Here is a 22,523-nt window from a genome sequence, read left to right as displayed (position 1 = left end):
ACGTTGATGCAGGTAGTTAGATACACCCAGCCATGTTCAGCTGTAGTGCTACCTTCTATTAATATATCGAACAAGTACAAGATCAATCTTCAGCCTCAATTAGATGCTGTGTCTCAAAAAGATGAGGATGCGGTACGGAGAATATTCCTCAAAGAGATGCTAGCAGCCGTGCCATGGCCCAGAACGGGCTCTTTAGATACATCTTCATTCTTCATCAGCTACGAGGATGCTTCCTTATCTGGTGATATTGAGTCCCGAAGCAGTCAATAGAGCTCAAAAGAAGATATCGTGGCGGGGAATTATTATCGTGCACCCCTGTTGCGTGGAACTGCAGCGGAGCATTTTTCGGTCGGACGGTGCATCCGACGCGCCTCTCTTCCTGCATGCGTGCGTGTGTGTGTGTGGCAGGGATTAAGTTCAACAAAGGTTAGCTGCAGTGCTTACCTTGTGTAATCTAGACTCGTTACTATCTCGTCGTTCTTCTGCAGGTTCGCTATCCGGCTGAAATCTTGTTTGATCAAAAAGAATGCTGTAAATCGGGAGCGCAGCCACAGCAATATCTGGAAAGAAAGAGAAACACATTTACAGAGCCCTACTGCAAGCAAGACGACGTCTCCCATCTCAAAAACCATTTCAACTTGTGACAGATCAAGTCTCATATACTACCGTCCTCACTTGCACCACTGCAGAAAAAGTCCTGATCACAATTTACGGTAGAGATGGACCACAGTTCTGGCCGCAACACCCCGGCTGATGTGATGAGGAGCCGAAAACGATTTGTGAGTTATCGCCTACGGGGCGAATATGAGAAACCGTGGCTCGCGGATCCCAAATTCAAGCGAACCAAAGTCAACAATTACATCATCTGGGCCTTCATAGCATTAGGCATCGCTGCTGCTGGAGCGGTTGCCTACCTTGAGATCCGAGGCTCTTTGCCACAACAGGTGAGTCCAGCCTTGACCAATCTCGTGTGAAAAGACAGAGTTCTAAGCTTCTTTCCCTCTATAGATGTGTCTTGTGTTTGAAGATGATTTCCAGGGAGACACATTGGACGAGAGCAACTGGAACTATGAGGTTGCGCTGGACGGGTTTGGTACAGGCTCGTTTGACTGGACGACTACAGACCCGACCAATGTCTACGTGGACGACAAAGGACTTCACATTGTTCCGACCCTGACGAATGAAACAACCTCCATTACGACAGATCAGATGTGGAATGGCTTTACGCTGAACCTCACAGCGGACGGGACTTGTACCGAAACGTCAGCGAGCGCTTGCGTTGTCACTTCCAACTCCACATTGGGCAACATGGTCAACCCGGTGCGATCTGCCAGAGTCAATACACAGGGAAAAGTCGGCTTAAAGTACGGTCGAGTCGAGGTGGAGGCCAAGATTCCTCAGGGAGATTGGCTGTGGCCTGCCATCTGGATGATGCCCACGGACTCGGTCTACGGCACTTGGCCAAAGAGCGGCGAGATGGATATCATGGAGGCACGAGGCAACGGCGCTGACTATGAAGGAGGCCGGAATGTGTACTATTCCACATTGCACTGGGGTGAGTTTGGAACCATTGTGAAGAGAGGCTCGGCTTTGTCTCGAACCAGTTCATTCAACTAATTACTATTTCCGTAGGTCTCAGCTCTGACACAGATGCCTACTGGAAAACCCAGAAGGTCAGGACTATGCGCAGAGGATACTTCTCAGAAGCGACATATACATACGGACTGGAGTGGGATGACAAGTACATCTACACGTATTTCGACAGTCGGCTGACCCAGGTCCTCTACGTCAACTTCTATGCCAAAGATCCTCTCTGGGACAGGGGAGATTTCTCGGCCTCCTCAGAAAACGACACGCTTGCGACCAATCCATGGGTAAACTCCACGTCTACCACTGGCAATGCACCGTTCGACCAGGAGTTCTATCTGATCCTGAACGTGGCTGTGGGCGCAAAAGATGGGTGGTTTCCGTAAGTGATTGCTTACCTAGATTCACAAGAGGAAAACAAACATGTAGAATCAACTAATAATCCGTGGAAACAGGGATAACAAGGGGAACAAGCCATGGCTCGACGATGCGACGAACGCCCAGTGGACCTTCTGGAGCGACGTGGGAACGTGGCTTCCAACGTGGGGAAAGGGAGATGCTCGTGGGCTGACGGTTCGATCTGTCAAGATGTGGGAGCGAGGCGTGTGTGGTTCCACCCCCGAATTGTGAGGTGGTAGTGTGGCGTGTTTTATTGCAATCTTCTTGCATTTTTATTTGCTGTCATATATTTATGGGGAACAGCTCATGTCCTGCACGCGAACCTTAATCATCCTTGTCTCTCGTGGCCTCGTCGCAAATCATGATCATGGTGGGTGTTATTGGTGGCTGGCAAGTCCGCCTGTATTTCTGCTCACATGTGCGCTGTTGCAACGGCAATTCAACCAGTGTATTCTTAAGTTGTGCATTCATAACTCGATGTGGTTGCATTTGAGCAACAATCAGCACCTCCAGTGGAGAACCTCGCACGTGCTGATTCATGCCACCTTCACATGCAAATATTGTTCCATCACTAGACAACCAAAAAGGAGAGCAACCGTAAACTTCCCCTCGTTCTGATACAACCACACTGGGTATTGTACCATTATCTCCAACTATCAGAGACAGGGTTTGTGCGACATGCACATATAAGAATGCATGAACAATTAGGCACCTGTAATTGTCGGACCTCCGAGTATCCGATGCATACCAAATGACCTGCTCAATGAGTGAGTGGGTGGCGTTGTTGAGCGACAGGCTAAGCCTGCTGGCGAATTTCTTTCCTCTTCCAACTCTGGCCTTTTATCTCGGCAGCAATCTGCCAACTCAGCCGACACAGGCTATCGAACCAGCGTTAGTAAAGGCTGGTAGGATTTGGCGAGCTAGTGATGCGAGTCTATGTAACCCACGGGTGGGAAGACGAACCTGAAGGCGGCCTGGTTTGTCGCTCCTATACGTACACGGTGCAGATAACAAGAGCAAACTAGAGCAGGGCGTAATCTTCCGAGGATGCAACGCATGCTCACCGCATCTGAAATACAGGTTAAGCGCCCTGGCAAAATTGTCAGCTTTTCCTGATTGCGTTTTCGTTTAGCTAGCCATAATTGTCTGCCGCAGTAATCCTCCCAGCCCAGTCAATATGAGCAGAGATGTGTCTTCCAGCCTTTCCTTTATGAGAGAACTGGGCTTCATAGTGGCTCCGACACAATTTCCCTACACTCACGAAGCAACCCACAGGTCGACTTACTATTTCAAGGGCATCGTACTACATTGGATGAGTAATGATAGTCTCCCTACTCTCCTGGGTTGCCTCTAATGCTGTGAACCCAACCATTCTTTGTGGAGACCTGCTGGGGGGTTCGCTGCGGGTATCATGGCTTCGTACCGGTACATGGCAGGGGTACTGCGTATATTTCACTGACGCATATGATTCCAGAACCAAGTTCCAAGAGGCTATCACTTCAACGGCTGGTCGGAGGAATGTGGGTTCGCCGAATACAGCGTGAGTTTGGAAGCACCTGGGCAAGGAAGACATTCTAATTTGCTTCGCAAGTGAATCCTCATGGTAGACGGTCTTCTAGGCCTTCCAATAAGCAATCTACAACGGGATTATCAAGTTTTCAAACAATAGTGGATCCATGGATTCTATTCTGTTGGTACAGGTAGTGAGACAACAAGAGAGAGAGCCTCACAGACTTCAACACAGGGTACAGATGTCCGTCTCGGCCCCCGACGCCAGTCAAAAGATGTGATGTGGCAGACAAGCCTAGACTGTTCGAATCACGACATCATGGAACGCAGCCTCTCCAGCGGCGAGCCAGATTTACTACGCTCCGAGGCAGACCCTATCTAACGAATCCACCCATGCGCATTCCATCCTGCGCAGTCGCAATAGATGCTGCATTAGACGCCGACCTTGCATCTCACGCAGGACTCAAGGTCATCCCGCGCGGGATCTGCCCATCGGTCCTCGTATTTCCTCTTGGCGCGGTACCTCTCGCTGAAACCTCGTTGCAGGCACCGAGCAAGTAGCTGACAGGACGAAGGTGCCCATGATCGAGACCGGGACATACGGCATGTCTGTTGACCAGATCAGGTCGACATACAGGCATCTAGCCAGCTGCGGTCCCTCCCTCCATAGCTCCGTTTGCCAGCTGGATATGTCCGAGCCGTCTCCATGTTTTACTCAATAGTTGGTTGATAGCTGAGGCTCTCTTCTTGATGGACACTTCGATATCGTGGTCTGGAACTGGCTGGTGGCACAAAGAAATCAGTTCAGCGATTCCTGTGGCTGAAAAGATACCAATATCTGAACTTCTCAGCTTCACTTTCGGGCCATATGTGGTTTGTGTAATTCTCAAGCTCTTCTATTCTTAAATACTTCCAGCTCGCTGAGTCAATAACTGTGCTCCTTCTGGGTTTAATCATTCATCTTGTCCTTGAGATTAAACATCGATATAAGTTTCGGCGAACCTTTGCTTATTGATTCCCCTTTCAATTATTCTTGGCAATTCTCTGCTGTCCCTTTCCCCTGGTGGTCTCATCCTAGGTTTCGGCCATATTGGTGGTCACCTACAACCAGTTTGTGAGATCTATGCGGCACCTGTGATTACCTATTCTTTTTCCTGGTCTCAGTCTGATCAGCAGGGATGGCAACGCACTCATCGGCCGAGAGCTTCATTGCTGGCCCTTACCTTACGCCTGTCGATCCAAACGACCGAGCCAGACCCATGCGAGGTCCCTCTGGGACCTCTACCCCCCAAACTTCACGAATGGATGCAATTCAACCAGTCCCTCCTCCAAGAGCTCACACGAGAGAAAGCTACTCAAGACGCAGCTCATACACCAAGTCGACGTCTCATCCCGCATCCCGCGCTGCATCTCGCCCTGCATCTGTTCACAGCACAGGCTCTTCAAATGGAAACGGATATGATGATGAAATCCGCTACCGAACGGTGCGTATCAACATATTCTCCAACTCGATCCAACATGTTGCAAAACTTGGGTACTGATATCAATGATGCTATAGATGGTCAGCTATTTGGCCAATAGAATCTCGGCACACGGCTGGATACCCCAGCAAGCCCTGGCTGATGGGTCTCGTGGGCTGGGTGTTCTGCTCAGACAGTCCAGAGGAAACTACGTTTGCTGTCCTGAGCACATCGACAACCAGCTCCTCGGTGCGGCACAGCGTCTCAATGTGGGCGTCATAGCCACATTGCGGCTGCACATGCTGTACCCCATCATCGCGGGCATGCATGAAGGACAGACGGAACTCATCATGAGAGGGGGCTGGCAACTACAAGTGATCGAGTCCCTCGCCGCGGTCTCATCCTCTAGCGTCAAGAAATTTCAATACGCTGCCATCCTGAGAAAAGAAGGCTTGTTGCTCATCTGGCAAGATGAGATCTCTCAGATCTTGACTCATGCGCAGCGCATGGAGGACAAGCTTTTGAATTACGTCTGGGGTCGAAACTCGACTCTGGGGTACTCACCAGCTGCATCTCCATTTACGGGCGCAAGTCCTCTTCACTCAACCACCCCATCCGTGTCCAACTTTTCCATGATACACGAGAAAGGTGGTGCTATGGTCGCCACACCAGACGAGGTAAGCGACAGTGAAGAAGGTCTAGACAGGGAAGCCGTCGAGCCAACAGAATCCGTCAACCGGCCCGTGATGATTCACAGTGCTTTCTTTGTCGGAATGGGCATCTGTCTGGCTATAGTGTTGGTCTATGGCTTCGCAGTCGGCCAGCTCGTCTCGGAGTGTTTCTTGGACGGCAACTATATGCGGCTCGCTCTCATTGTCGCCTGCCCCTTGCTCATGTGTGCGGGGCTGTTCTTCTTCCAGGTCATCTTTGGTGATCTGTGGCAGATTGCAGGACCCATCAGTGGTCTCAAGACGAATTCCCGCACATATTCCTGCATTAAGCCCAACCTTCGTCAGGCTTACTCACTGGGCTTCGAACCACCACATATCACGATTCAGATGCCTGTCTACAAAGAGGGCATGGACAGTGTCATCATCCCCACTGTTCGAAGCCTGCAGACAGCTATCTCGTACTATGAGTCACGAGGTGGATCGGCGTCCATTTTCATCAACGACGACGGCATGCGGGCTATCACAGAGGAGGAAGCCCAAGTTCGCAGGGACTTCTATCATGACAACGATATCGGCTGGGTTGCAAGACCAAAGCATGGCGACGATGGGTTTGAGCGCAAAGGCAAGTTCAAGAAGGCCTCAAACATGAACTTCGCCCTCAACCTTTCCCAACAGGTCGAGGCCTACATGCAGGAGGCTGTGGACGCCCGAGCCGCACAGCAGCCCGGGTACAATGACATGGAGCCGGTGATGCTGGAGGAGAATGAGCTTGGCGAGATCTACGATCAGTGCTTGGAACGCGCTCTGAGAGAGAATCCCAGAGCTATGGCGGGAGGGGATATCCGAATTGGGGAATTCATCCTGATCGTGGATTCTGATACACGAGTAGTAAGTCTTTTCCCTCTCGGTTGCTTGCCAAAAAGTCTACTAATCAGTAATCACAACTATCTAGCCCGTGGATTGTCTTCTTTATGGCGCTGCTGAGATGTTCTTGTCGCCTGAAGTCGCTATTGTTCAGCACTCGACAGGCGTCATGCAGGTGGCATGGGATTACTTCGAGAACGGCATTACCTTCTTCACGAACATGGTCTACACTGCAATTCGGTTCTCCATTGGCTCGGGTGAGGTCGCACCCTTTGTTGGCCACAACGCTTTTATTCGATGGGCTGCGGTTCAAGACGTTGGGTCAGACTCGGACGATGGATACATTGCCTATTGGTCTGAAAGCCACGTTTCTGAAGACTTTGACATCGCCCTGCGAATGCAGATCAAGGGAAGCACTGTTCGAATCGCCAGTTACCACGGTCAGGGTTTCAAAGAGGGTGTCTCCCTGACAATCTATGACGAGATTGCTCGATGGCAAAAGTGAGTACTGCCCGCCCCCTCCCTGTATTAGAGTTGTCTGTAGGGAATTTCGTCAGGATAAGTCACTTATCACCGAACTAGGTACGCATACGGTTGTAGTGAGATGGTGTTCCATCCATTTTACAGATGGCCGACCAAGGGACCATTCACTCCACTCATCAGAAAGTTCTTGGGCTCAGACATGCAACTATCATCTAAGATCAGTGTCTTTGCCTACATCTGTTCATGTAAGTCACCATGCCATTTACTTTATCTTTGAAGATCAGGCCAATATTTGGTATCTAATCTCGTATCTAGACTTTGCTATTGGTGTTGGTATGCCCATGACTGTCCTCAACTATTTTCTAGTTGGATGGTTCGATGACTCCTTGGATCACTTCTACCTCCCCTCATGGAAGGTCTTCGTCTCGCTTCTTGTCGTGTTCAATCTAGTTGGCGGCGTTGCACTCGCAATCATCAGGTATCGCACTGGTGAGCGCAAGCTCCTCAGTTCTCTGATCGAAAACTTCAAGTGGACACCGATGATGGCAATTTTCTTCAGCGGCCTCTCCTTCCACGTCAGCCTTGCTCTTTTGGCTCATCTGTTCCATATCGACATGCAGTGGGGCGCTACATCTAAGGAAAAGGAGGACTCAAATTTCTTCCAGGAGGTGCCCAAGATCCTCAAGACATTCAAATACCTGTAAGTAGCATGCCGTGTCACTTGACGCTACATGGATTCGTCGTAAGGTAATAAGGCGCTAATCAGGACAACAGTTACATCTTCGTCATAATCTTTACTGGTGGCATGATTTACCTGTCTCACTGGGCGCCCCGTGGCTGGACTATCACAGACTTCACTGCAATCGTCCCGATGTCGGTCGTTCTGGGCTGCCACGCCTTAGCACCTCTTGTTCTGAATCCATCCCTCATGGTTTTCAACTATTGAGCCGGGCGTTCTGAGTCGACACTCAAATTTGGAACATGGGCCTTTCGTGCGTGAAGAATACGCTTTTTTTCATGCACAGGCATGGCGGAAGGTTGAAGTGGTATATGAGTTTTTCCGATCTATCATGACTTAATGACCTTTTAAGGGAGCCAATCCAGAGGGGAAATAAAAATACAAGTGGGCTATAAACTGGAAATAGATATACAATAATTACACAGGCACGAATACAAATACAGTTCTCATTTAAATACTCTTGGAGCCACAGATCGAACGAGCTGATTATGACTGCCAATCTAGATACTCAATCCTAAAAGGCTTGTAGTTTGAAAGTTGTTCCTTGTTATTCACATATGTGGAGTTGTTTAGATTTGAATGGTATTATAATCATTATTGGCGATTTATGCTGTGTGTGAACAGATGCAACTGACAATTACCAAGTAATAATACTGAACTTTTTCTGCAAAGACTCATACGGCTACTAGAGGTCCCGCCGTCCTGTCTGCAGATCCATCTCCTCTGGCTGAACTCTCTTTGTCTTTTTGAACACCTTCCACCAGAGAACATTGATGACATACACGGGGATGCCAATGTAGCTCGTCATAAAAGTCCCAATCTTGAAAGGCATGAAACCCGCAAACCCATTGAAGATGATGACCAGCACAGTGATCGCGAATGCGATATATGCGCCCCACGGCAGGAGAGGGTTCCGGTATGGCATCACACTCCTTGGAATCCCCTGCGCTTTCATACCCTGCAGCATGCAGTGGTAGCTGATCAGGATCGAGATCCAGTTCAGCGCCCCGAACACAGTAACCAGGGAGACGAAGTAGCCAAACACGGTGCTTGCGCTCTCGCTGACGTTCATGAAGCCGAGGGCGATGAAGAGCGACGAGAAAGCCACCGCAGCGACTGGCACACCACGCGCATTGGTGCGGTGGAAGATGGCTGGAGCCTGGTTCTCCTTGGCCAGAGCCCAGAGGGTTCGCGAGGCCAGGTAGATGTCTGAGTTGGCAGCGGAGATGGTGAACACGAGCAGCAGTGCGTTGATGACACTGTCCAGCTTCTGAATGCCAGCAATCTCGGCGGCGACGACAAAGGGTGAGGCTGCACCGCTCGTCTTCTCCCCTGTAGCGCTGATAAGCCTTTCGTCGTTGTACGGTACTGCCATGCCGAGACTGATGACTCCGGCGACGTAGAAGAAGCAGATTCGCATCAATGTCTGCTTCACTGCCCTGGGCACATTCTTGGACGGGTTTGGCGTCTCTCCAAAGGCAACACCGACGAGCTCAGTGCCGAGATAGGCGAAGGTGGCCTGGACTATGGAGGCCCAGACACCAAGAAACCGACCAGTGTCGCCTGGAATGTCCTTGTACTGATTGAACGCTCCTGGGGTGTGCCAGTACCAGAAACCCGTCCTAACGTGACTTGGACCTCCGCCCAGCGCGATGATGAAGCAGAGGAGGATCAGCATGCAGATGACGAGGGCCTTGAGCATTGACATCCAGAACTCGGCTTCACCGAAGAAACTGACGTGAACAAGCTGTGGAATCTCGTTAGCTGACTGTAATAACTGATCAAAGATGGGGAAGGTTGCAGTTCTCCTTACATTGAGAGCGATGATAACCGCTCCGAACACGACGATCCAAATCGAGACGTTCAAATCAGGCCTCCAATACGATATTATGATGCCGGTTACAGTCAGATTGTTAGGCAACACGATCGCATATTTGAAGAAGTAGTTCCAGCCCGTTGCAAATCTGATCGTCCCTAGCGGTCAGCATCATTACAGAAAACGGAGAGGGACAGGATAGGATCGTCTGGGGCATGCGAGTGGCAATAAATACACAGTACATACCCGAGCGCAGGGTCAACGAAGCGTGCGGCATATCCAGAGAAGCTCTTCTTGTGTGGCAGCCATGCGCCCATTTCACCCAGAGCAACCATAACGATGTAGACCACAAAACCCATGAGCAGATACCCAATCAGAATGGAGCCAGGGCCTCCATTCTTCAGCGCAGTTCCTGATCCAATGATGAGACCAGTTCCGATAGCGCCAGCGATGGCCATCTAATAGCCCACAATGAAGAAACAATTAGTACAGGAGGCCACGAATTTTCTTCGACTTCCTTCATATATTACTTGCCATATCTGTCACAGGACGTCAGCCATTTGCTCTTTTTAAGTAACACCTTGTAAAGCTTTGGGGTAATATTTACTCAGTTGTCTCGGCTTCATGCCTCGGTGCAAGTCGTCGCCGACTTCCTCCACCTCACCACCCCCTGTGTCCGAAACTCCGTGCACAGCATCCTCAGGCGAAGAGGCACGCTTCTCCTCACTGCTCCAAATATTGAGGATTCCCATCTTGTTGAGGCTTTAGCACCGCCGTGCTGCTCGGTGATGAATCCGCCGCTGACTTCGCTTACTCGAGGGCTGTCGGTTTAATGACCCCAGACCATGGAAGTATAAAGGCACCTTGACAAGACGCAACTTGACGTTCGCTGGAGTAGGCTGAGAGGAGAGAAAAGATCGAGCCTTCAATTTCAAGATTATTTGGGGGACGCAAGGCTCTTAATAAATACCGCAGATCCTCTGAAGCTTATGGAGGCCAAGACCTCCACAAGAAAACGATAGATCTGGCTTGGCCTTGGCTTCCACATATTACTACATAGTATAAGACATAATTACCAGTATTAATTGATGGAGTTACATGATCTAGGCATTCGCCTATCCCTGAGAAAAGGCCCGACAAACCCAGCCAGCAGGCCCTATACGGCGGGGCTCAACAGCTGATATTGTTTCTCCATTAGCGGACAAAGGGCTTGTGCTTGCTGTCTCGGCCTGGGCTGCTGATTTTGTACAAGGGTCCCAAAAATGCCCCTCAGCGGTTCGGCAGACGTTGCGCAGCCAAAGCACGCAATGCACGATAACGATGGTGCCGGCAAACACATCCAGGGGTGGCGGTGCCATCACTTATTTGGGTTATCTCTTGGGAGTCTCCACAACTCACATGACTAAGGACTGATTTTTTGATTTTTTTTTTTTGATTCGATAGCGGTATGCGGGAGAAGAAGAAAAAAGCTTGGAGAAATGGGGGTTTGTTAATACACAGCTGATTTGTATCTATCGTGTCAATCTTTGCCAAGTATCTTATGGTCAGCAATAGACTTGGCGAGGTCTTGGACGCGTCGTATTTCCCAGCAATCAGCAGGGGCATGCTGCGCTTTTGCCCAAGACACATCTTTCTAGGGAGGGTAACTGCCAGGAGACAAGGAGAAACTAGCTGAATCATATTCTTCTTGGCTGAAAAGATAGTACGTAGCTTCTCGCCTCACACATACAAAAGCAATTGTAAAGACGCCATCGTTGGCACAACGCTGACGGAGGAGTGAAAAATCCACACTTGATGAACAAACCGCCTCCTTGATTCTGATGTCCTCACACCGTCAAAATGTCAGCAAGACTTTGTGCACAAGGTTCAAAATACCCAGCACAAATTAAAAAAAAAAAGAAGAAAAGCTCGGGAAGAAAGATTTAAATTAGCACGCGCTATTGCAGAAATCAAACAAGCAGCAAATCGGCCAGCCCAGCCTAGCCAACAGACCAAATGGCTACTCGCACGAAACGTCCATATCACTGTCCAACAGCCCTGCGTTGCCATTGCCAATTTTCAATATGAATAGTATTTTATTCGCTTGCACATCAATCTGTACATCAACCAGATATGAGACGGAAAAGGCGACGCAGACAGGGGCCTGAACAAGAAAAGGAGGGAAATTGAAATCAAGGGAGGGGAAAATACACCTCAGCAGCTCTGCGCCGAATTCACATTGCAACTATTGTAGATTCCACGAGCCGAAACCTCCTGTGCGAGGGCCAGTGAGTCACTGGCCCAGGGCCGTGCACGGACCCTCCAGCCAGCCAACAGTGGCCTCGTGGCGTTTCTCTTCCTTTCTCTTTTCTCTTCAGCGCTCAGCAATGCAATATTTTTGCCAACACACACCTCCAATTCCACAAATAGCATACTACCAAGCAGTACGTGCACGTGTACGACTACTTTGTCAACAACACAGGTGCTGTTGTGCTGGACAACACGGCACTACTATCGTCCACTCCTCATGGGATGAAACCATGCTATGATTCCACTCCAGGCAACCAATGTATTACTTCTCAGCTGTAATGACAGTCTATCAGATCTAGAAGAATGCCATGGAAGTTTATGGGCTACAGGGATCCATCTGAAAGTAACACTACAACGTGGCATCGAGGCCTTAAACCAGCGGTGTTGCCTGATACGGTATCCCATAGCTGAGTATGCAGAGCACGTCACATTATTTTAGGCAAATATAGCATACCTACTTATATTAATGGTACTAATGTGTGTTTATGGGAAACACATAAACGTTAGTTGCGCCTCAAACAAGTTCTAGATGTCCACGATGCCTGAGGATTTACAAAACAAATAATATTTATGATTCAAGTCCCGCAAGTCTCCAGAGATGTGCACTATACCTTTGTGCTGCTTGCGTGTACTGCCTGTCTCCAATTGCTGTATGAAATCCGGAAAGGGAGTTCGATGTTATAAGCAGGGTGAGGTCCGGGCAAATATTTGCATACTTTGCCTCGTCTTCACGACTTGTCCACATTTCATCTGAAACTGGCAGCTCCAAATATCCCAGACCAGAATTGGCTGTTGTTCTATACCGATAGCATCGTTCCAGAATATCAGGTCCGGAATGATTCGACATCCTCAATGATTTACAACTTTCCAGCCAGCCCTCGATAGCACTACCCAGCTGGAGCCCACCCACAAGCATCGTCCACAAAATTTGCTCCGGACCTGGGCCTGAACATGGACACCGAGGACGATGACTTGATCCATGCCAGGGTATGACCATTGATGAGGAGTTTCGACCTTTAGCATTACTGCTATGAGATGCTGAGCTCGTACATATGAGTGCTCGTTCGAGATGGCCGTCAAGGGAGCAAGGCCAAGCTTATATTGCTTCCATATCCTATGCCTAGAAATCGCGTCTCTTATGCTACTGACAACGCCGGCAGAACTACACCGAAGGTCCAAAACCCCGTCCCTCGTGCCGTCAGCAATGCAGGCGAAACCACCCAGATACATCACAACTGCATCACGCCCGGCAGTGACGAGGATGCTTCATGACCTCGGAGAGCTCATTGGCTATATGCTTAGCGATCATCTGTAGTAACGAGCATACGGCGTTTCGACAGACTAACTCTCGTCCCTGAAGCAAAGGGATTACTTGCCGGAGGAGAAGAGCCGTCACAAAGCCCGCATCTTACGGGACAAGACCATGAGATGAATAGCAGCATTCTTGGCTCACCTGGCGGAAACAAGCTCTGCACCCTAGTAGACGATCAGGAGAGCGACTAGTCCATACCTGCCGCAGCTGCCGTCGCCATGAAAATGAGGGTGATTTGAAACAATACTCAGCAAGCGAAGAGCTGACCGAGAGAGGAAGACGTCGGGAGGGGAATAGGAGAGGAACGACGCAGATGATAGCAGCTCATGCTCGAGATGATTGCGCTGGTCGTGGTAGAAGAAATTGGCGAAGTAAGCTCAGATGGGACGAGATCTAATCCAGACTCTGGCTGGGGACGTGGGATATAGTGCCCCTGCAGACTTCTCCCGCCTGGGCAGCTTCCACGGCCCACCGCCGACTGGTTCGATATCATACATGGCAATGAGAGCTGCAGAGAAGAGCAGGACCTCTTGGACAGCGAAATCTTGTCCGTTGCAAATAGCTTCTCCTCCACCTGTGAACATGAGTTAGCGTTTACCTCCATCATGCGTAACGAAATTCAACTTACCATATGGCCTCAGATCACCTATGTCAATGACTGATTCCTGCCCTGCAGTGCCGCCTGTTGCGTTTGGTCTAATATGTCTCTCCGCTCGCCAGACTTCTGGATCATCATAAACCGAGGGGTCCGTATTCCACAGCTGAGTAGCCAAATGGGCATACGTTCCCGCACGGAGGAAGAACTTCTCGCCTTCCTTGTCGCCCACGACAGTATCCTCACGGATATATTTGAAATTCCACCCATCAAAATCGAGGCGCAGCGTCTCGATGTATGAGGCCTTGAGCAAGGGGCACTTGTTCAGGATTCCCTCGATATCGATACTCTCTATGCGCGTGGCCGACTCGAAAGCCGCCCCAAACCCGATAGCCGGTTTCTCAAGAACCACAAACGGCGCGATCTCCTTGCGGATACGAGCCAGGAGACCATCAGGCTGGGAGTAGACTCTCCATAGGACCCAGAAGACGACAGGGTTGGCGTTGGCGTTTATCGCCCAGATTAGGGCCAGGTCAAGCGCGGACCGCTGCTTCGTGCTCAGGTTGTACTTGCGGAAGACGTCATCCACACGATGCTGCATCAAGGGGCTGACGTTTCCGAGGTCTGCCCACTGCGGTGCCGGGATCTCACCGTTGCGGACAGTGTCCATGGAGGCCTGGAACTCGTCCAGTGACCGCAGAAGGAACCCTCTCGCTCTGCGTGCGCCAATAGCCTTGTTGAGGGGCAGGACGGCCGGGAAATCCAAGGCAAGGGACAGGAAGCCCTTGTCCAGGCGCCACAGGGCCAGCCAGAACTCTGGGAAGTTCTCGACGAAATCTGTGCCGACCAGACACGGGTTGGCCGTGAAGGCGACGAAGTTTCGTACGAGTTCAAAAAGGTCAGCCTCGACGACTTCTTTGCCGGTGGCATCTTCAACGAGGCCGGCGTCTGCGACACGCTCCCAGTGGACTTGGTCTATCTCGCTCATGTTGAAGGTGACGAACTCAGCCACATTGTGTCGCAGCCTGTCGGTCATCGTCTTCACCATCTGTTTCAGCGACTGGCCCGATAAGAGATGGGTGTATTGTTGTTCGAGGTCCTTGAGGATTTTATCGTAGAGTGCCAGGTCGGCTTTGGAACGCGGATATCCAAAGACGCTCTGCATGAGATGCTTAGACGCTCTCCCTCCATCGACGACGTGTTCTGGCCGGCTGAAAAGCTTTTTATATAAGCTCGGCTTGTAGGGGACGTTGTGGGTTCCTCCAAAAAAGTTCAGGGCAAAGGCACCGCCTGGGTAGAGTTTTCTGAGACCTGCGAGGAAGCTGTTGAAGCCAAAGGCCATTTGTGGAATATGGCCTAGATAAGGGATCCAGTAGGGTACCGCAGGAGGTATCTGGGCGTCGTGGATATAAGATTTGGCCTGTGAGTTGTCGCTCCGACTGGTGACGAGGCGAGTCGTGATGCAGATGACGATGAACGTGATGACGAGGGCTGTAACAGGTTGATCCTGCACCTGGACCATGAGGCCTTGGCCAAATTCCACAAGGCTGTCCATCTTCTCCATCTTGAAAGAGGTTCGTGTATGCGAGGCCGGCTTGCCAGGCTTGCTTGCACTTTCACTCAGCCGCAGACAACCACCCAAGGTGAGTGGCACAATGCCACGACCTGGAATGAGAGAAGGACCTGAGCGTTGCAAAGTCGAGAAAAACAGACTGAATCTTTTTCAACTTTCCTCTGTCTCTCTTCTGGTAGCAAAGTCTGGCTTGACTTGGCTCAGAGTTGTTATTGTTGAGACGTTTCAAGGCACGTCGACTTGCCGTTTGATGGATTTGCAGAAAGGCCAGTCAGCAGCAGCTCAGTAGCTTGAAGTGAAGCTGCAAGGGGGTTTGCTGACAAGGGCATCGGAGACTTGGCGGGCCGACAGCCGTGGCGGTGATCCCAAGGCGGCCCGTGCGGAATTTGTGTATTAACTCATGTATTGTACATAGTAGAAAGAAGAAGAGAAAAAAAATTAAAGGAGAAAAGAATTCGCTCCTTCTCAGAATCTTACTTTTAAGCTATCTTTTCATGATGTTGACGACTTTCATTGACTTCGGTCTGATCGAAAAGAAAACGCACAAGCACCTGAAGAATTCATACACCGAGATGTCTCTGAATCAAGAGGAATATCAGTGGAACGCGAAGCAGTTGTGATGAGTCTTTGTAACTCATCAACTCAGAGTACTGCAAACCATTCCTATTGAAGCGAGTGCTCAATGTTTTTGAACCTCCAAAGTGACAGATGCCTCTTTTGGTATTGTAGATAACTTACCTGCACAGGCTGACGAATGAAATCGGAGGCTAGGATGTTCAACGATGCACTGTATGACCTTTGAATGAATAGTAAAAAGTTACTGTTCATTGACTTGCACAATTCTAGCCGTCCAGTGCAGGAGAAATCAGTCTGATACCAGGATGACACAAGCAGTGGTCGTCATGTTGTTTTGCTCGATATTAGTCGAGGAGCAAACGGAGTCGAGGAGCAAACGGAGTAAATACTTTCGTCGAAGATGGAAACGTGACAGATGACTTTTCCAACCATTCAACATCAAGAGCTGTCATGCGATGAATGCAGATAATGTGTTGACGATGCCTGTGGAGTCGACATCTCGAGAGAAGGTCTCGAAATGTCTATATACGCTGAAGCATTGCATCTGTGGACAGTGAGCGAAGAGTGCTTCTTGTTAACAAGGCATGCGTCAATTATCATCCTGAGGGCTAGACAGAATGCAACCTTGTACCAACTTAATACCGTTTCCCCCCAGCGAGGTCACGTTGCGAGGGGCTCCGCAAGATGGCGTCGAGATCAGATCAGTGGGACAGCAAAGAGGACAATTCTCAATACCTCCCATCTCTAGCGAAGTTTTCTTATTTCCGATCCCGACTTCCGGGCCCTCGTGAGGCCTTTTTGATCGTCTTCGGCAACTTATTATCAATGCAGTCCATCTGCAGGATCTTTGTTTGCAGTGGTGTGTATCGCAGCGCGCAAGAACACTGACTGGTTCGCTGTAGCCTTGAAAGGAGGACTACACCCCTAAGATGAACCTATCAAGATCGATACCGGTGCCATATCTCCCCCTCACGCAAATCGCTGTCAGAATGATGCAAGCGCTGGTTATGGGACGACTTTTGGCCGATTGTCGGATTTGCTGTGGAAGACGTGATCGGCCAGCAGCTGTCGCAATCCACTTCCCCACACGCGGCGGCTGTATAATTAGTAAGTAATCGTGGCCATGAATGAACAACTGCTGGCCCAGTTTGTGTGTGTATATATAAGAGAAGACAACTAACTTGGGACTAGCGATTTGATATCGAAAGTTGAATGATTGGTGTCATATAATTACGCTGCTAAATTTACAGCAGCAGGGAGTACTTCTTCCTTTCTAACTTATAGGCCCTAGCTCACGTTCCTATAAAGAGATTCTTCACAACCAAACATTATTTCAACCATCAAGACTGCCCAAGATGCCTCTCGAGTTCATTTCCATGACCTTTCCCAATGCCTCTACGGAGCTGGAACCCATCCCCGGCGCCCCGGCCGACCCAGACTTCATCAAGCGCTACGCACGCGGCCTGGACGACTATGACTTCAACTATACCCTCATCCCCTACGACTCGGGCGGTTTCGACCCCTTCACCATCGGCGCGACCATCCTGTCGGCCACAGAAAAGGTCAGCGTCGTGATCGCCCTCCGACCCAACACCATGTACCCCACCGTCGCGGCCAAGATGCTCGCCACACTCAACCACCTGGGGCAAGGCCGCGTGGTGGTGCACTTCATCGCAGGCGGCAGCGATGTGGAGCAAGGGCGCGAGGGCGACACCCTCGACAAGGACTCGCGGTACGGCCGGCTCGAGGAGTACATCAAGATCCTGCGGCGCGCATGGTCGTCCAGCGAGCCCTTTGACTGGGACGGAAAATACTACCAGTTCAAGGATTTCGCCAACCGCGTCCAGCCCATCGGCGGGCCCAAGGCCATCCAGGTGTCTGTCGGTGGCTCCTCGCCCGAGGCGTACCGCATCGGCGGATCCCTGGGCGACATCTTTGGTCTCTGGGGCGAGCCGCTCAAGGACACCAAGGAGCAGATCGACAGGATCTACGCCGAGGCCGACAAGGCTGGGCGCGCGCCGGATGACAGGCCGCGCATCTGGGTCACCTTCCGGCCGATTGTTGCCGAGACGGACGATCTCGCGTGGGCCAAGGCCTACCGCATCCTCGACGTGCTCAAGGAGAACCGCGCCAAGGGCCAGGGCAAGGTGCCGGCCAACGCCCCTGCGCCGCAGAACGTGGGCTCGCAGCGCCTGCTGAACATTGCCTCGCGCGGCGACGTGCAGGACCGCTGTCTGTGGTACCCTACAGTGACGGCCACCAACGCGCGTGGCGCGTCGACGGCGCTGGTCGGGTCGTATGAGACCGTGGCTGAGTCTCTGCTGGACTATGCGAAGCTTGGTGCCGATCTGATCTCGATCCGTGGCTATGACAACATCAACGACAGCATCGACTACGGCCGGTATATCCTTCCCAAGGTTCGGGCGGGCCTGAAGACGCTGAACGGGACAGATGGTGCCAAAGCAGAGAAGGGTGCCGACGGCGCACCTGCAGCATCTGTGGCAGCAGAGGGGGTGTAAATAAGTGATGGATGATGATGATGATGATGATGGCAGAGATCTTACTGGAGTGTCAGCCTTTGTTGCGAATTTGAGCCTGGAGGAGGAGGATGGCAAATCACAAGGGAGGGAAGAAGACCGGACGAACCCGACACAAACAAGTACCGAGCACGGGATGGGCCTATTGAGACTGAGATATCATTATCAATGACACATGATTTATGAACCAGATGAGTTGCAGCATGGTATGGTACTCAAGTCCCTCTTTTCCATGATTCAACATCCTCTGGGTTTGCATATTATCTGCATCTGCGCTGCTATACCATCCTGTACGATATGTCGGTCGTTGCATTGTATAATTAAATTGGCGAATAAGGTTTCAAATAATACAGGTCTGTTTCCAGAACAACTACCCTCAATCATATGATGGCTATATGAGAGAGTCTATGCCAATCTCTTATCAAAAGCTCAGCAAGGAATATTGGGTGCTGAAGAACATGACCTCGGAATAGCCAAAACTACCCTCTATCCAACCCAACAAACGCACGCCTTGCAGAAGACCTTCTGCAACTCGGAACTATGCTTGTCCCTGTCAACAAGCCACCACACTGCAAAACCAGGCCCTGGACTTCGGGTCTGACGTCTGGAAGAAATCATACATCCTTGGAAAGATCAGTGGAGCCAAGTGACCCACAAAGATACTTATCGAATTGACAGTATTGCAGAGTACGATGGTAGATTCTTCTGGCCCAGGATTATTCGAGTCTGCTCAGTCTACGACCTGAATAACCCCTCGTACGCTTCTTGTAGCCACACAGTAAATAAATGCGGTATTAAGCAATACATTGCCATTAGTAAATATCGATACAGCCCATGACACCATTGCACAAGAACATCCCCGTCCACCATCTCCCCCTCCCCATGGGACAGGATGACGGAGCGATGGTACCCTCCTTCGCGTAAGCCCATCGGCCACCCCCTGTCTTTTTTGAGAAGGATCCTGGATCAAAGGCTCAACTGGCTTCAGCCCAAATTTCGATGCTAGTGCATGATGACGAATGTGCGTGTGAGGAGGAGTGTGATTGAGCGTGTGTGAGTGAGATGCGATTCTTCCCAGATTTCGCCACATTACCACCCCCGACTCTCAAGCCACACACAACCACTATACACCCATTGCTTCCTACATCGCGTGGAGGTATATCACTGCTCCACCGAGGTTCCATCATCAACTCTTCTCATCTCACCGCGAACCCCACATTCATATTTGGCTGGATCATCCATCTATCTTACTTTGAGATTCCTCACGGAACCGAGTTGTGTCGTGCGCGACGACTTCTTGAACACCTGCGCGCATCAAAGGCCCATAGCTGCACAAATCAATTTGGTGAGGTGGCTCCGGCCACCGTCATCTTTTTCTTCTCATCATCATCATCTTCTTTTAGTTATTTCCACAAGCAGGGGCTCCATTGAATCATCACAGCAACAAGAACCGCGATGGAGGGCCTCAAGCTCATCGCCCAGTCGACCTTCGACAGACACCAAAAGTTCCGGCCCAGCAGCACCAGCACCGGCGAAGGCCCATACCGGTACAACGCCATCGAGGTCGGCGCCTTTCCCCCGGCGTCCTCCACCTTGTCGTCATCCTCACAATCCAACGTCACCACGACGGCGGCGGCGGCAAGACGCCAGCCCAGCACCCAGAGCCTCACCGCCGGCGCCATTGCTACTGCCGCAACCCTCAGCGCGGGCGGCAACGGGTCTGCCTCGTTCTCGTCCAAACAACAACAACATCAACAACAACAAAATGGCGGCAGTGGCGCGGGCGCGGTGAAGCGCGTCACCATGAACGAGTGGATGGTCTTTGAGGATGACCTGCCTGCGTTCATGAAGAAGCGCCCTGTCGACCTCGCCCAGCAGCAGGCGGCGGCGGCGGCGGCGGAGGAGAGGCCCAAGGGGGCTGCTTTGCAGAACGGTGGAGGTACTGACCCCGGCACTGGTGGTGGTTCGAGGAGTTTCAGCTTGCCCAGCAAGATAAGACCGACATCGTCGTCATCGGCAGGAGCAGCCTATAGTAATATTAATCATAATTATCCAGGTAGGGAAGGCCACAGCCGCGGCCAACAAGACACAGAGGCCGTAGCGTCGCTGAAGCTGGTATGCATCCAGCGCATCGAGCCTGACAACGACGACACGGACGACGACAACAACGACGACGACGACGACGACGGCAACGATTACCGTTACGGCAAGAATTCCGGCGCACCAGCAGGATTCTCCCCAGACACCAACACCCTCGCCATCTCGCGCGACACCTTCCTGCGGCTGTACGTGAACCTCATGGACGCTGACCACTCTGCACTGTATTACCTGGCGCGCGAGTACGACGGCTTCCACGAGTTCACCGACCACAGCAAGGGGATCGTGACAAAATTCATCGGCACGTCGCAGTACGCGCTCATCTGGACGTTCAACAAGCGCACCCTGGAGACGAGAGGCCTCTTCATCGACAGGTGCCAGAAGTGGCAGGCCAAGGACAGCAGCCACTTCCCACCGCCAACTCTGGCCTCGCCTGCGGTTATTACCACCAGCAGCGGCACGCACCGCGTTGTCTCTGCTGCTGCTGCTTCTGGTGGCGGTGGTGGTTTTGGTCCTCCAGGTAGTCCGCCCGTGACGCCTATAAGTAAGCTGGCGCACGACGACACCAGCAGTCTTCACTCGACGCCGAGCAGGAAGTGGACGAAGAATAGGACGGGCAGTGTCACGGCCAGCAAGGCGTGGCAGGGGTTTCGGGAGACGCTTAACATATACCGAGGGTTTCTGTTTGCGCCGCAGCTGCTGAGTTTTGTCACATGCGTGCACCTGTTGCGCTTCTCTGACGATAAGGTGAGCGAGGACGACCTACCGCTCATCAAGGGAGTCGAGAAGAGCCTCAAGAACAGCAGCACCACCACCAGCAACGGTGTTGGTGGAATCGCTACAGAAAATCTTGTTCCAACAGCAGCAGCAGAAGGACGAGGACGAGGAGGAGGCGGAATGTCTCCAGACCACCACCACAACCACCACCATCACCATCACATGGCCAACGGTATAATGCCTACTCAAACCAGCAGTTTCTCCCTCGTCACCGACCCGAACCCCTTCGCACCCTCAACACCACCAGCCGAGTCAGAAAAGATGACCCATCACACCGCCAGCAACCCCCAGGCTCAGGCCGGCGGAGGACGCGGGCCCCACGGAAGAGTGGTATCCCAGATAGCAACCATCAACAAGGTCCAGACCAGCCTGTCCAACAAACTACGACACCTGGCCATGGCAAGAGGCATCCTGGAGATTGTGGCGCGCGAGCACGAGACGGTCATCGTGGACGTGGTGGCGCCGCAGTTCCTGGACCGCTACCACTGGGCCATGGAGAGCATGACCGAGGCCATCCCCGCCCTCGAGAGGCACATGGCCTCCCTCGAGGACTACCTGCGCTACCTACAGGGCCGATCCGAGAGGCTGACCGGGCTGGTACGTAGTCTCATCACCCTGATCTCCCTCTCCTCGGCTCCCACCCCAAGCTCTGCTCTTAAAACAATTCCTGCTGCTGCTCCTTCTTCTTCTTCTCGAACTCAGTCTGATGCGTTGAGCCTCAGGTGTCATGAGGCTGACAGCCGGTCAGATCTCGGCCGTCTCCTCATCAGCGCCGCACGCTGCGGTGCCGATGGGGCCCGGGGCGGCCGAGACGGCTACGAGGCAGCTGCTGCGGCTGTTGTTCTCGAAGCCGATCACGACGACGAACCTCGTGGACTTGGAAGAGGAGGAGGAGGAGGAAAGATACGATATATATCAAGAGAAGACCAGCGAGACGAGCAGCACCAACAGTCAGAACAGCAACAACAGCAACAGCAGCAGCAGCAGCAGCAACAACAACAACCAAAGCGCCGCCTTGAGCCGGCACCACTGCGTCGCGGGCGAAGTCTTGGTTTTTATGCCAGCTATATTCTCCGCGGCAATTACAGCCATCGTCTCACTTAAGCCCTCTTTCGCCAGACCGTCCCTCATAACCATCCCCTGTGTCGTGATTGTAGTTTGTGGCTGGCGCTTTGTTGCGCCTAAGGAGTGGTCCAAGGGCGGAATTCGGCGGCAGGACGAAGGGGAAAGGGGTGCCAA

At 51.6% G+C, this 22,523-nt stretch overlaps 6 protein-coding genes across 6 annotated transcripts; 4 read left to right on the top strand and 2 right to left on the bottom strand.

Moving 5' to 3' along the window:
* Positions 1-758: 758 nt before the first annotated feature.
* On the top strand, positions 759-2,217 carry M406DRAFT_33669 (family 16 glycoside hydrolase; the record flags this gene model as incomplete). The annotated part of the gene is made up of 4 exons (XM_040921174.1): positions 759-944; positions 1,009-1,555; positions 1,633-1,969; positions 2,043-2,217. 4 exons carry the CDS (start codon positions 759-761, stop codon positions 2,215-2,217), a joined length of 1,245 nt encoding a protein of 414 aa, XP_040780470.1.
* A 2,640-nt stretch (positions 2,218-4,857) lies between these two features.
* On the top strand, positions 4,858-8,164 carry M406DRAFT_343727 (uncharacterized protein). The gene is made up of 7 exons (XM_040921910.1): positions 4,858-4,979; positions 5,077-5,492; positions 5,604-6,514; positions 6,579-6,991; positions 7,073-7,218; positions 7,289-7,673; positions 7,748-8,164. The coding sequence occupies exons 1-7, from the start codon at positions 4,942-4,944 to the stop codon at positions 7,917-7,919; spliced, it is 2,481 nt and encodes an 826-aa protein (XP_040780469.1). The 5' UTR covers positions 4,858-4,941; the 3' UTR covers positions 7,920-8,164.
* A 233-nt stretch (positions 8,165-8,397) lies between these two features.
* M406DRAFT_335385 (uncharacterized protein) lies at positions 8,398-9,986 on the bottom strand (the record flags this gene model as incomplete). Its single annotated transcript, XM_040921040.1, has 3 exons — positions 8,398-9,459; positions 9,526-9,676; positions 9,775-9,986. 3 exons carry the CDS (start codon positions 9,984-9,986, stop codon positions 8,398-8,400), a joined length of 1,425 nt encoding a protein of 474 aa, XP_040780468.1.
* A 3,520-nt stretch (positions 9,987-13,506) lies between these two features.
* Positions 13,507-15,246, bottom strand: M406DRAFT_248660 (cytochrome P450; the record flags this gene model as incomplete). The annotated part of the gene is made up of 2 exons (XM_040916550.1): positions 13,507-13,703; positions 13,758-15,246. The coding sequence occupies 2 exons, from the start codon at positions 15,244-15,246 to the stop codon at positions 13,507-13,509; spliced, it is 1,686 nt and encodes a 561-aa protein (XP_040780467.1).
* A 1,982-nt stretch (positions 15,247-17,228) lies between these two features.
* M406DRAFT_33527 (uncharacterized protein) lies at positions 17,229-18,392 on the top strand (the record flags this gene model as incomplete). The annotated part of the gene is made up of 1 exon (XM_040921019.1): positions 17,229-18,392. The coding sequence occupies one exon, from the start codon at positions 17,229-17,231 to the stop codon at positions 18,390-18,392; it is 1,164 nt and encodes a 387-aa protein (XP_040780466.1).
* A 1,473-nt stretch (positions 18,393-19,865) lies between these two features.
* On the top strand, positions 19,866-22,388 carry M406DRAFT_104956 (uncharacterized protein; the record flags this gene model as incomplete). The annotated part of the gene is made up of 2 exons (XM_040915121.1): positions 19,866-20,442; positions 20,476-22,388. 2 exons carry the CDS (start codon positions 19,866-19,868, stop codon positions 22,386-22,388), a joined length of 2,490 nt encoding a protein of 829 aa, XP_040780465.1.
* Between the last annotated feature and the right edge of the window lie 135 nt (positions 22,389-22,523).

Source organism: Cryphonectria parasitica, assembly GCF_011745365.1.
Source record: "Cryphonectria parasitica EP155 unplaced genomic scaffold M406scaffold_1, whole genome shotgun sequence".
In the NCBI taxonomy this organism is placed as follows: Eukaryota; Fungi; Ascomycota; class Sordariomycetes; order Diaporthales; family Cryphonectriaceae; genus Cryphonectria; species Cryphonectria parasitica.
This window is presented reverse-complemented; position numbering and strand designations above follow the sequence as displayed.